The sequence below is a fragment of the Zonotrichia albicollis genome, chromosome 6 (assembly GCF_047830755.1).
Source record: "Zonotrichia albicollis isolate bZonAlb1 chromosome 6, bZonAlb1.hap1, whole genome shotgun sequence".
NCBI lineage: Eukaryota > Metazoa > Chordata > Aves > Passeriformes > Passerellidae > Zonotrichia > Zonotrichia albicollis.
In genome coordinates this window covers 61,984,420-61,998,745 of record NC_133824.1, presented here as the reverse complement: position 1 = coordinate 61,998,745, position 14,326 = coordinate 61,984,420, and the positions used below count along the sequence as shown (strand labels likewise).

Below are 14,326 nucleotides of genomic sequence, written 5' to 3'. Positions count from 1 at the left end.
TTAGTTGGAGGCAGTAGTCTAGTTCTGTATTTTAAATAAATCTCTTTTTTTCTGAGCTCTGCAGAGAGACAGCCATGAAGAACAACCCAGAAGCCTGATGAATAATTGCTTTAGAGAAACCAGAACCAGTTCACAGGACACACAGCCCACAGCAGCAAAGTCTTGCCTTCAATTACATTTTTGCTCAGTGTTGAAGACTGACCCATCAGCATTTCTAGGTTTGGAGCTGTTTTAGAAAGCTGAAAATATTAAGTTTTCAGTTCAACAATCTGAGTTTTCTTTAGGCCTTTGCTTCAATCTAGATGATCCAGTACAGGTAATTCAGAATTTGGATTGTAATGAAAGCCAAGGCATCAAAATAGGTTAACCTAGAAAAACATAAATTTGAGGATTTTTACATAGTGATGATTATTTTGAGGCAAAACTTAGCAGAAACCCAATTTGGGAACCAACAAAATTCTCCTTTGGTAGTGTCCATTTTGGGAATCAGCTCTGTGCTCTCTGGGGAGGCATTTGTAACCAAAACTCATTCAGTAAAAAAAGGCAACGCCGTGAGAAGCTGAAATATTCCCATTTCAGTAAAGTGCAGGGGCTGTGACACACAACAGCTTTGCTATGACCTGATCTCTGGGCTGAAGGAGGGGGAGGCCAAATTCTTCACTATTCTGTTGAGGTTGGCAATTTTCTCTTCCAGCAGATAATTCTTCCTCTCTGCACTTTTCTGCCTCTGCTCTGTCACCTCCAGGGCCTTCAGCAGCTGCGCGTTCTCCACGTAGAGATCCTTGACCATGGCATCAGCCTTGGTGTTCTTGGAAAGCTGGGAATGGGACAAGGAACTCAGCAAAAGCCAAAGAAAAACCCCAAAACAGGTGGGAAGTAGGTGAATGCATTAATTATAATTCAAATATTAAAGTCAAACCCCACGCCTCTCATTGAAAACCCAGAGTCTTTAGAGATGCTCAGAAATTTTTGAGACAAGATTTTTTAAGGAGATGGAGTTGGTGACCCTTGAATGTGTTCAATTATAGCTCAAAAATCAAAGTAAAACCCCACTCCTCTCATTAAAAACCAAGGGTCTTTAGAGATAATAAAAAAGTTTTTGAGAAAATCTCAGAAATTTTTGAGATTGGAAAGGTTTTTTTGGGGTTGGTAACCCTTGGTGTTCTTGGAAAGCTGGGAATGGGACAAGGAACTCAGCAAAAGGCAAAGAAAAACCCCAAAAGAGGTGGGAAGTAGGTGAATGCATTAATTATAATTCAAATATTAAAGTCAAACCCCACTCCTCTCATTAAAAACCCAGGGTCTTCAGAGATGCTCAGAAATTTTTGAGACTGGAAAGGTTTTTTTAGGGTTGGTGACCATTGAATGTGTTCAATTATATCTCAAAAATCAAAGTAAAACCCCACTCCTCTCATTAAAAAACCAGGATCTTTAGAGATAATAAAAAAGTTTTTGAGAAAATCTCAGAAATTTTTGAGACTGGAAAGGTTTTTTTGGGGTTGGTAACCCTTGGTGTTCTTGGAAAGCTGGGAATGGGACAAGGAACTCAGCAAAAGGCAAAGAAAAACTCAAAAGGAGATGGGAAGTAGGTGAATGTGTTAATTATAATTCAAATATCAAAATAAAACCCCACTCCTCTCATTAAAAACACAGGGTCTTTAGAGATGCTCAGAAATTGTTGAGACTGGAAAGGTTTTTAAGGAGATGGGGTTGGTAACCCTTGAATGTGTTCAATTATAGCTCAAAAATCAAAATAAAACCCCACTCCTCTCATTAAAAACCCAGGGTCTTTAGAGATAATAAAAAAGTTTTTGAGAAAATCTCAGAAATTTTTGAGACTGGAAAGGTTTTTTTGGGGTTGGTAACCCTTGGTGTTCTTGGAAAGCTGGGGTGAGAATGGGACAAGGAACTCAGCAAAAGGCAAAGAAAACCCAAAAGGAGATGGGAAAGTAGATGAATGTGTAAATTATAATTCAAATATTAAAGTAAAACCCCACTCCTCTCATTAAAAACCCAGAAAGGTTTTTAAGGAGCTGGGATTGGTAACTCTTGGTGTTCTTGGAAAGGTGAGGTGGGAATGGGACAAGGGACTCAGCAAAAGGCAAAGAAAAACCCCAAAAAAGGTGGGAAGTAGGTGAATGCATTAATTATAATTCAAATATCAAAGTAAAACCCCACTCCTCTCATTAAAAACACGGGGTCTTTAGAGATGCTCAGAAATTTTTGAGACAAGATTTTTTAAGGAGATGGAGTTGGTAACCCTTGAATGTGTTCAATTATAGCTCAAAAATCAAAATAAAACCCCACTCCTCTCATTAAAAACCCAGGGTCTTTAGAGATAATAAAAAAGTTTTTGAGAAAATCTCAGAAATTTTTGAGATTGGAAAGGTTTTTTTGGGGTTGGTGACCCTTGGTGTTCTTGGAAAGCTGGGAATGGGACAAGGGACTCAGCAAAAGGCAAAGAAAAACTCAAAAGGAGATGGGAAAGTAGGTGAATGTGTTAATTATTGCTCAAATATCAAAATAAAACCCCACTCCTCTCATTAAAAACGCGGGGTCTTCAGAGATGCTGTGGAAGTTGGGAGATTGGAAGGGGTTTTTTAAGGAGATGGAGTTGGTGACCCTTGAATGTGTAATTATAATTCAAATATCAAAGTCAAACCCCACTCCTCTCATCAAAAACCCAGAAAGGTTTTTAAGGAGCTGGGGTTGGTAACTCTTGGTGTTCTTGGAAAGCTGGGAATGGGACAAGGAACTCAGCAAATGGCAAAGAAAACCCAAAAGGAGGTTGGAAGTAGGTGAATGTGTTAATTGTAATTCAAATATCAAAATAAAACCCCACTCCTCTCATTAAAAACCCAGAAATGTTTTTAAGGAGATGGGGTTGGTGACCCTTGAATGTGTTAATTATTGCTCAAATATCAAAATAAAACCCCACTCCTCTCATTAAAAACACAGGGTCTTTAGAGATAATAAAAAAGTTTTTGAGAAAATCTCAGAAATTTTTGAGAAAATCTCAGAAATTTTTGAGACTGGAAAGGTTTTTTTGGGGTTGGTAACTCTTGGTGTTCTTGGAAAGCTGGGGTGAGAATGGGACAAGGGACTCAGCAAAAGGCAAAGAAAAACCCCAAAAGGAGGTGGGAAGTAGGTGAATGTGTAAATTATAATTCAAATATCAAAGTAAAACCCCACTCCTCTCATTGAAAACACAGAAAGGTTTTTAAGGAGATGGGGTTGGTGACCCTTGAATGTGTTAATTATTGCTCAAATATCAAAATAAAACCCTATTCCTCTCATTAAAAACCCAGAGTCTTCAGAGATGCTGTGGAAGTTTTGAGACTGGAAAGGTTTTTAAGGAGCTGGGGTTGGTGAACATTGAATGTGTTCAATTATAGCTCAAAAATCAAAAGAAAACCCCACTCCTCTCATCAAAAACCCAGGGTCTTTAGAGATAATAAAAAAGTTTTTGAGAAAATCTCAGAAATTTTTGAGACTGGAAAGGTTTTTAAGGAGATGGGATTGGCAACAGAGGGATTCAAATTGAATTAATTCTCCTCAGGTGAATTCTCCTTTTCAGCATTTCTCCTCTAAGGATAAATTCAGTGCACAAAGAATCCACAAGCCCAGTGATCCCACAGAGATGCTTCCAAAAACCCCAAAACTGCATCAAACAAAGGATGAATTTGGGGCAGGAGGCCTTAAAGAAATCAATCTTTTCTCCTCAGAAAATTATTTATTTTTTCCTCCTTTCCCAAGCAACTTTTTCAATTAGCGCCCTCAGTTGAAATTTGATTTTTGTTTCTTGATTTAGGAAATTAATGAGAAGTCGATTCAGTCCCCAGTGAATTTGTGAATTTTGGGCGAACACGCTGCAGTTAAGCTCAGAATAAAATGAAATAAAACCGCTTTTAACTTTATTCTGAACAACAGCTGTCAGCTTTTTGCTTTCTTAGGGGTTTGGAGAAGGAATGGGGGAAGGTTTGAGGAAATCCAGGAACACTTACTTGTTCTTTCAGCTGATTGACTTTATCCTGGAGAAGCCTCTTCACCAGCCTTAATTTCTGCTCCACGTCCATCATTCTCTCTTCCATCATTTTCAGGAGCTGCTCATGACCCTCCTGGAAAATTCAATTTATGTGAAAATCAGTCAAAAATCAGTTCCCATTCACCAGTCTGTTTTGTTTTTGTAGTTTATGCTCAAGAAAATTGGTGGCCATCCACGTTTCAGTCTGATTTAGAGGCAATTAAATTAATAAACCTTTAATTAAAGCAAAATATTCATGGCATCACTCTCAGCGTTGCACTGGATTTCCAAGCAAGTTGCATTTGAAATTACCAAATCAAGGAAAAATGACATAAAATTCAGAATTTCTTCTGTCTGGTCTGTAACAGAGCTGGATAATTTCCTTTTCTTGTTCTTGGGCGCTGCCAAATTTCTGATGAATGTGGGAAACAAAATGCCAATTTAATGGTTTTAGAATAAAAATCAGGTGAAGTTATAAGGTCATGCTTGACAATGTAACTCTGCCATGCCAGAGATCCCTTAAAACTGACTAATATCCAAAAAGAAGGATTATAAACTACATTTTTTACATATTTTAGATTAGTTTTCATAACCCTAAGCTGGTTTTTCTTCAGCAAGGTGTTGGTAAGTAATAGCATAATAATTCTGTGTCATGTTACACGAACACCTGAGGAAAATCTTCCCAAATAAATAAGAAACATCAGGAATTAAAAAAGAACTTGAGTAATATCCAAAAGAAGGATTCCAAACTACATTTTTTACATATTTTTAGATTCATTTTCATAACCCTAAACTGGTTTTTCTTCAGCAAGGTGAGAGTGTAACTAAAAAATCATAATTCCATGTCATGTTACACAAATACCTGACAGAAAATTTCCCAAATAAATAAGAAATATCAGGAATTACAAAAGAACTTGAGTAATATCCAAAAGAAGGATTCCAAACTACATTTTTTGCATCTTTTTAGATTAATTTTCATAACTCTAAACTGATTTTTCTTCAGCAAGGTGTTTGTAAGTAAAAGCATCATAATTGTGTGTCATGTTACACGAACACCTGAGGGAAATCTTCCAAAATAAATAAGAAATATCAGGAATTACAAAAGAACTTGAGTAATATCCAAAAGAAGGATTCCAAATTTCATTTTTTGCATCTTTTTAGATTAATTTTCATAACTCTAAACTGGTTTTTCTTCAGCAAGGTGAGAGTGTAACTATAAAATCATAATTGTGTCACGTTACACAAACACCTGAGGGGAAAATTTTCCCAAATAAATAAGAAACATCAGGAATTACAAAAGAACTTGAGTAATATCCAAAAGAAGGATTCCAAACTTCATTTTTTGCATCTTTTTAGATTAATTTTCATAACCCTAAACTGGTTTTTCTTCAGCAAGGTGAGAGTGTCACTAAAAGTGTCATAATTCCCTGTCATATTACACAAACACCTGAGGGAAATTTTCCCAAATAAATAAGAAACACCAGGAATTACAAAAAACCCCTTGAGTAATATCCAAAAGAAGGATTCCAAACTTCATTTTTTGCATCTTTTTAGATTAATTTTCACAACCCTAAACTGGTTTTTCTTCAGCAAGGTGAGAGTGTAACTAAAACAATCATAATTCCATGTCATGTTACACAAACACCTGAGGGAAATTTTCCCAAATAAATAAGAAACATCAGGAATTACAAAAGAACTTGAGTAATATCCAAAAGAAGTAGGATTATAAACTACATTTTTTACATATTTTTAGATTCATTTTCATAACCCTAAACTGGTTTTCCTTCAGCAAGGTGAGAGTGTAACTAAAAAAATCATAATTCTGTGTCACGTTACACAAATTTTGAGGGAAATTTTCCCAAATAAATAAGAAATATCAGGAATTACAGGAATTACAAAAGAACCTGTTTGGATTTAGGAACTTTAAACACTGACTGCAGGAAATTTGAGATTTTATTTTAACGCTGGTTTGTTACTCCAATTCCAGGCATCATTGGAGAAGATGAAAACCTGAGAAAGCAGCAACCCAAAATAAAACAAACCCAAACCCATCCCACACTTGTGGAGGAGCAGAAATCAAAATTTCCTCATTGAAACCCCAAAATGATCCCCCTGAGGGGGAGATTTAATTTCACTCCACATTTTATTTGCTGCAGCGCCAGCAACTCAAATCTGTGCATGAGGTTGCGTGATAATCTATTTTTATGAAAAAATTTACACCAGAGTCACCCAGAAAACAGTTTTACTGTGTGGGTGGAGTGGGTATTTTTCTCAATTCATGGAATTTGATTGGAATTCCAAACCTGGAATTCACCATTCCACTTTGCATTGGTTGCAGGAGGCCTGAGGGAGAAATTACGTGGAAAATAAGAATTAGAGGGGTCTCAATTCCTGTCATCCCTGTTTTCCTGGTTTTTTTTTTTTTTTTTGCCTTAAATATTTTCACTTCTCATTATTTCATGTTAAATGGGAGAAGTCAGCTTTAAGGTCATTTAAAATAGGAGGAAAAAAAAGATATTTACAAGCAAACAGCTGAAATAATTCATGGCTCCAACACGAAAAATCACAGGGCTTAAAGAGGTGTTGTGCTCAACTATTAAGGTATTAAAATCCTAATTTAATTAAATTAGGATTAAATTGATTAATTAAATTCTAATAAATTACTAAGATTTTATGAAAATCCTAGTTTGAGACAAAATAAAAACGACAATTTTGGCCAATAAACAATAATTTCCCGTTTTTTATTTTATGGCCACAGCAGCAGAAGATTTCTCATTTTCTGAAATTTTCAGGTACATCTGCTAAAGAAAAGCTGAGTTTCTGTACTCTAGCATATCCCTACCACAAATATTTCCCAGAAGTCCTGATATAACAATGTTCATCATCAAAGATAAAAATATTTTGTCTAAACCTTGTTCATTCTTGAAGTACAAATTATTGATTTCTATGAAGACAAGAGACATTATGCTTAAAAAAAAAGATTTTATTTTTCATTTACATCAAAAAAAAAAGTCATCTTTCCCTGTTAAAAAGTTTATACATCTTGTACAAAAATGCAGTATAAATACCCCAGGTTTTCTTCAAATCTCATATAAAATTAGTACCATTTGAGAAAAATAGGCTCTTTCCCATACTGAACAACTGCACATTTTAAATAACATAAATAAAACCCGTTTGTAACAAATTTTAAAAAGCTTCTGGAAGCTTCTGAGCTTTCACAAAATAGCTTCTAGACAAATAAATAAGAAAATAACACTGTGGAGACTTTTTTTTTTGCTGGTTTTTGGGAGAAAAAAGAAAAACAAAAGGAAAAAAGGAAAAGAGAAAACAAAAATAAATAAAGGAGAAAAAGAAAGGAAAATAAATAAAGAAAAAATAAATAAAGAAAGGAAAAATAAATAAAGAAAGAAAAAATAAAGAAAAAGAAAGAAAGAAAAAATAAAGAAAGAAAAGGGAAAAATGAAGGGAAAGAAAGGGGAAAAATAGAGGGAAAAAATAGAGGGAAAAAATAAAGGGGGAAAAAAAATGAAGGGGGAAAAAATAAAGGGGGAAAACAATAAAGGGGGAAAAAATAAAGGGGGAAAAATAATAAAGGGGGAAAAATAATAAAGGGGGAAAAATAATAAAGGGGGAAAAATAATAAAGGGGGAAAATAAAGGGGGAAAAATAAAGGGGGAAAAATAAAGGGGGAAAAATAAAGGGGGAAAAATAAAGGGGGAAAAATAATAAAGGGAAAAATAATAAAGGGAAAAACAATAAAGGGAAAAACAATAAAGGAAAAAAATAAAGGAAAAAATAAAAGAAAAAATAAAAGAAAAATATAAAGGAAAAAATATAAAGGAAAAAAATATAGGGGAAAAGATAAAGGGGAAAAGATAAAGGGGAAAAATAAAGGGAGAAAAAAAATAAAGGGAAAAAATAAAAGGAAAAAAATAAAAGGGAAAAATATAAAGGGAAAAATATAAAGGGAAAAATATAAAGGGAAAAAAAATAAAGGGAAAAAAAATAAAGGGAAAAAAATAAAGGGAAAAAAATAAAGGGAAAAAATAATAAACGGAAAAAAATAAAGGAAAAAATAAAAGAAAAAATAAAAGAAAAAATATAAGAAAAAATATAAAGGAAAAAATATAGGGGAAAAAATAAAGGGAAAAAAATCAAGGGAAAAAAATAATAAAGAGAAAAAATAATAAAGGGAAAAATAATAAAGGGAAAAAAATAAATGGAAAAAAATAAAGGGAAAAAAAATAAAGGGAAAAAAAATAAAGGGAAAAAAAAATAAAGGGAAAAAAAATAAAGGGAAAAAAAGGGAAAAAAATAAAGGAAAAATATAAAGGAAAAAATAAAGGAAAAAATAAAGGAAAAAATAAAGGAAATCAGGAAAAAAAGGGAAAAAGCAAGGGAAAAATAAAGGAAGAAAATAAGGGAAAAATAAAGGAAATTAGGAAAAAATTAGGAAAAAATAAAGGAAAAACAGGTGAAAAAAAAAAAGCTTTGATCCTCAAGTTTCTGAGCTTATGCCAGTTGTGTGTGAGTGTCTATGACGGCAAGGAGCGGGCTGAGGAGCAGCCCCGCGCTCAGAGGTGCCCGATCCTGCGGCAGGAATCCGCGTGCACCGCTCGCTGCTCCGGGGGCGCGGCCTGCGGAGAGACGGAACGGGCACAGTTCACCGGGGAGCGGCGGCCACACACACTGAGGGCAGGAACGGCACGGCAGGGGAAATACACACACACACTGAGGGCAGGAACGGCACGGCAGGCAAGGGAAAATACACACACACACACTGAGGGCAGGAACGGCACGGCAGGGCAGGGAAATACACACACACACACACACTGAGGGCAGGAACGGCACGGCAGGGCAGGGAAATACACACACACTGAGGGCAGCAACGGCACGGCAGGGCAGGGGAAATACACACACACACTGAGGGCAGGAACGGCACGGCAGGGCAGGGGAAATACACACACACACACTGAGGGCAGGAACGGCACGGCAGGGCAGGCAAGGGAAATACACACACACACACTGAGGGCAGGAACGGCACGGCACGGCAGGGGAAATACACACACACACTGAGGGCAGGAACGGCACGGCAGGGCAGGGCAGGGGAAAATACACACACACACACTGAGGGCAGGAACAGGGCAAGGCAGGGCAGGCAACGCGGGGCAGGGAAATACACACACACACACTGAGGGCAGGAACGGGGCACGGCGGGACAGGGGAAATACACACACACACACTGAGGGCAGGAACGGCACGGCAGGGCAGGGCAGGGGAAATACACACACACACACTGAGGGCAGGAACGGCACGGCAGGGCACGGGAAATACACACACACACACTGAGGGCAGGAACAGCACGGCAGGGCAGGGCGGGCAACGCGGGACAGGGAAATACACACACACACACGGGGAAAACATGCAGGGGATTTGCTGGTTTATAGCTGGAGGTATTGGCATCAGCACTGCAATATTTTCTGTTTTATAGCTCAAAGGATTGACATCAGCACTGCAATATTTTCTATTTTATAGCTGTGAATATCGATATTAGCACTGCAATATTTTCTATCTTATAGCTGTAAATATTGACATCAGCACTGCAATATTTTCTATTTTATAGCTCTGAGTATTGGCATCAGCACTGCAATATTTTCTATTTTATAGCCGTAAATATCGATATTAGCACTGCAATATTTTCTATTTTATAGCTCTAAGTATTGGCATCAGCACTGCAACATTTTCTATTTTACAGCTGTAGGTATTGACATCAGCACTGCAATATTTTCTATTTTATAGCTGTAAATATTGACAGCAGCACTGCAATATTTTCTATTTTATAGCTCTGAGTATTGGCATCAGCACTGCAATATTTTTTTATAGCTGTAAATATCAATATTAGCACTGCAATATTTTCTAGTTTATAGCTGTAAATATCAATATCAGCACTGCAATATTTTCTATTTTATAGCCGTAAATATCGATATTAGCACTGCAATATTTTTTTATAGCTGTAAATATCAATATCAGCACTGCAATATTTTCTATTTTATAGCTGTGAGTATTGGCATCAGCACTGAAATATTCTCTATTTTACAGCTGTAAATATCGATATCAGCACTGCAATATTTTCTATTTTATAGCTCTTAGCATTGACATCAGCACTGCAATATTTTCTATTTTATAGCTGTAAATATCGTTATTAGCACTGCAATATTTTCTATTTTACAGCTGTAAATATCGATATCAGCACTGCAATATTTTCTATTTTATAGCTCTAAGCATTGACATCAGCACTGCAATATTTTCTATTTTATAGCTCTGAGTACTGGCATCAGCACTGCAATATTTTCTGCTTTATAGCTGTAAATACTGACGTCAGCACTGCAATATTTTCTGTTTTACAGCGGTAAATATCAATATTAGCACTGCAATATCTTCTATTTTATAGCTGTGAGTATTGGCATCAGCACTGCAATATCTTCTATTTTACAGCTGTAGGTATTGACATCAGCACTGCAATATTTTTTTATAGCTGTAAATATCAATATTAGCACTGCAATGTTTTCTGTTTTATAGTGTAAATATTGACAGCAGCACTGCAATATTCTCTATTTTATAGCTGTAAATATCGATATCAGCACTGCAATATTTTCTATTTTACAGCTGTAAATATTGACAGCAGCACTGCAATATTTTCTGTTTTATAGCTGTAGGTATTGACAGCAGCACTGCAATATTTTCTATTTTATAGCTGTAGGTATTGACAGCAGCACTGCAATATTTTCTATTTTACAGCTGTGAATATCGATATTAGCACTGCAATATTTTCTATTTTATAGATGTAAGCATTGACATCAGCACTGCAATATTTTCTATTTTGCAGCTGTAAATGTTGGCATCAGCACTGCAATATTTTCTGTTTTATAGCTGTAAATATCAATATTAGCACTGCAATATTTTCTATTTTATAGCTCCAAGTATTGACATCAGCACTGCAATATTTTCTGTTTTATAGCTGTAAATATCAATATCAGCACTGCAATATTTTCTATTTTATAGCTGTGAGTATTGACATCAGCACTGCAATATTTTCTATTTTATAGCCGTAAATATCGATATTAGCACTGCAATATTTTCTATTTTACAGCTGTAAATATCAATATTAGCACTGCAATATTTTCTATTTTATAGCTGTAAATATCAATATTAGCTGGGAGATTGAGGAGTGTTTTCTACATTTATGGTTTTTAAAAGATCAGTGGACGTGATTGAGATAAAGTTTTTTAGAGGAAATCCTCCCCTCTCTCTCTAAAAATCTCATTTATAGCATGAAAATCTAATATAGTATATATAAAAACTCAGGTTGCCAAGAATTTGGGAAAAATATAGCCAAACATTATATATAAATATTATATATATATATATATATGTCTATTTAAAAAAATATATATATAAAATCTCAGATTGCCAAGCTTTTGGGAAAAATGTATCCAGACATAATATATAAATATAATATATAGATATTTAAATATACGGACATTATAATGTATAGATATTTAAAATATATGCATAAAATCTTACGGATTGCCAAGCTTTGGGGAAAAATGTATCCAAACATTATTATCAATTTAATATATATATTTTAAATATATATAAATATATATATAACCTCACAGATTGCCAAGCATGTGGGAAATGTGTATCCAGACATATAAATATAATATATAGATATTTAAATATACAGATGTTATAATGTATAGATGTTTAAAATATATCTGTAGAATCTCACAGATTGCCAAGCATTTGGGAAAAATATAGCCAAACATTATATAAAAATATTTTTATTTATATATGTATGTATGCATATATATCTTTTTTATATATATATAAAACCTCACAGATTGCCAAGCATTTGGGAAAAATATAGCCAAACATTATATAAAAATATTTTTATTTATATATGTATGTATGCATATATATCTTTTTTATATATATGTAAAACCTCACAGATTTCCAAGCATTTGGGAAAACATGTAGCTAAATATTATATATAACTATAATAGATCTATATTTCGATATATATATTAAATCTTAGATTGCCAATTATTTGGGGAAAATGCAGCCAAACTGGCTTCTCCTTTGAAAACTTTGCATTTCTATCTCAAACTTTGTTGTTTTTCCCTCGGAGTGAGATGGAATTTGAAATAAAGAGCTGTACAAATATTAATCAGTGCTAGGCAAGCTTTGGGGAGCACTGGGTAATTAACAGGCTCCCAAATTTATTTATTTATTAAGAAAGGGATATGAGGTAATCACAGCACTGGCACAGCACAAACAAAAATTGGAAATTCAGAAGAGTCCAGACAGGTTAACACAGTGCAAACAGCTGTTATAATTTAATTTAATTTAGTGAAATTTAAACATGTAACAGCAGCCTTTGGGTGAGAATAACTCAGGACTGACTGCAAAATAAATGAAAAGCCACAGACAACCAGGAGCACAAAGCAATGGAAACTGCAAAGCAGGATAAACACAAAATTAAAAAAAAAGGGGGGGAAAACTTTGGATACCATCTAAAAAGCTGCAAAAAAGCAAAGCGGCAGAACTAAATTATTTATAAATATGATTTATTTTACACATGGAGACAAGCTGGCCTTGTACTCACTGGTGAAAGGATGATGGAGAGGGATTAGCAGGGAAGTTTTCAGGGTGCTGAAGGGGACATTAAAAGGGACATGAGCTCTCAACTCAATGATAAACCCAAAAAATCAGGATGGCAAAGAAAAATCAACAGAGACTCAAGCAGGGGGTGCTCACAAAGCGGAGAAAAACAAATAAATCTGGCTTTGTTTACAAGTGCAGGTTTTTAATAATGGTTTAGAAAGTTCTGTAGCAAAAGTGTGATAAAGCAGAATATTCACTCATTTTAAGGAAAAAAATTAAAAGGATTAAGTGCATTAGTGCATTGACAGCACTTATTTTAAAAGCCTAAGGATTTTTAAATTCCCAAAGCTTTTCCAGGAAATGCAGGAGCAATTCATCTCTAGAACTGCAAGTTCCAGACTGTTCCAAAATCTAAATTACAAACTCATCACTCCCAGTGCAATCCCAGCACATTCCATTTGCCCCTGCTGCAATGTGGCTGTGATTGATTTTGAAATTCAGCTGCTTGAATTTTGCTCCCCATGGCATGGGAACAAAGTACATCAGCCTGTGGTGATGCACTTCTGGAAAGGAACCTGAAAATCAATTTATTTCTACTTAACCTGAAATGATTTGCTTTTATTTTTTAATGAAACATTTTGATTTTATGCTTTTCTTTAAAAAAAAAAAAATACTCCAAGTTTTGGATACTTTAAAAACTGGTTACTGCCTATACTCTATCTGTAATACCTTTTTTCTGGAATATTTATTCCCACATTCAGAGATATTTGAGCTTCAAAGTCTTGGTGGCACTAATAATAATAATAATAATAATAATAATAATAATAATAATAATAATAATAATAATAATAATAATAATAATAATAATGACAACAGTAATAATTTTATTATTATTATTGTTGTTATTATTGTTATATAACAATAATAATATAATAACAATAATAGTAACATTAATAATAACAACAGAAATAATTTTATTGTTATTATTGTTATTATTGTTATATAACAATAATAATATAATAATAACAACAATAATAGTAACATTAATAATAACAACAGTAATAATTTTATTATTATTATTGTTATTATTGTTATTATTGTTATATAACAATAATAATATATATAATATATTGTTATAATGTATTGTTATAATATATTGTTATATAATATTGTTATATAACAATAATAATATATAATAATAACAACAACAATAGTAACATTAATAATAACAACAACAGTAATAATTTTATTGTTATTATTGTTATTATTGTTATATAACAATAATAATATAATAATAACAACAACAATAGTAACATTAATAATAACAACAACAGTAATAATTTTATTGTTATTATTGTTATTATTTTTTTGTTTTTTTTTAAAGCGTAACTGCAAGCTAAATTTAAAATACAAGAGGGATCTTTTTTCCCTGCTACCAGATGAATAAATAGCTAATAGTATTTTATCTAATTTATTTGTCTACGTGTAAATCTAAATAAATATCTAATTTAAAATAGATAAAATACTAAATAGAAATTTAGGTTACTATGTGTAAATCTAAATAAATATCTAATCTAAACCAGATAAAATATTAAATATAAATTTAGGTTACTTAAACTTTACCTTATCTTTCTT

General features: G+C 33.6%; 1 protein-coding gene across 7 annotated transcripts in view; it reads right to left on the bottom strand.

Annotated features, from left to right (window-relative positions):
• Positions 1 to 14,326, bottom strand: part of NIN (ninein) — an 80,430-nt gene continuing 66,104 nt past the window's right edge. For 4 of the 7 annotated variants that reach the window (XM_074544091.1, XM_074544099.1, XM_074544092.1 and 1 more), the window contains 2 exons: positions 4,005 to 4,118; positions 1 to 817 (listed from right to left, as the gene is read on the bottom strand). In XM_074544091.1, the coding sequence (XP_074400192.1) occupies positions 614 to 817; positions 4,005 to 4,118 (318 nt within the window). In that variant the 3' untranslated portion in view covers positions 1 to 613. Of the gene's footprint in view, positions 818 to 3,001; positions 3,080 to 4,004; positions 4,119 to 8,385; positions 8,662 to 12,692; positions 12,740 to 14,326 lie in introns of those variants that run through there. The other 3 variants (XM_074544095.1, XM_074544094.1, XM_074544096.1) reach the window with 3 other exon arrangements.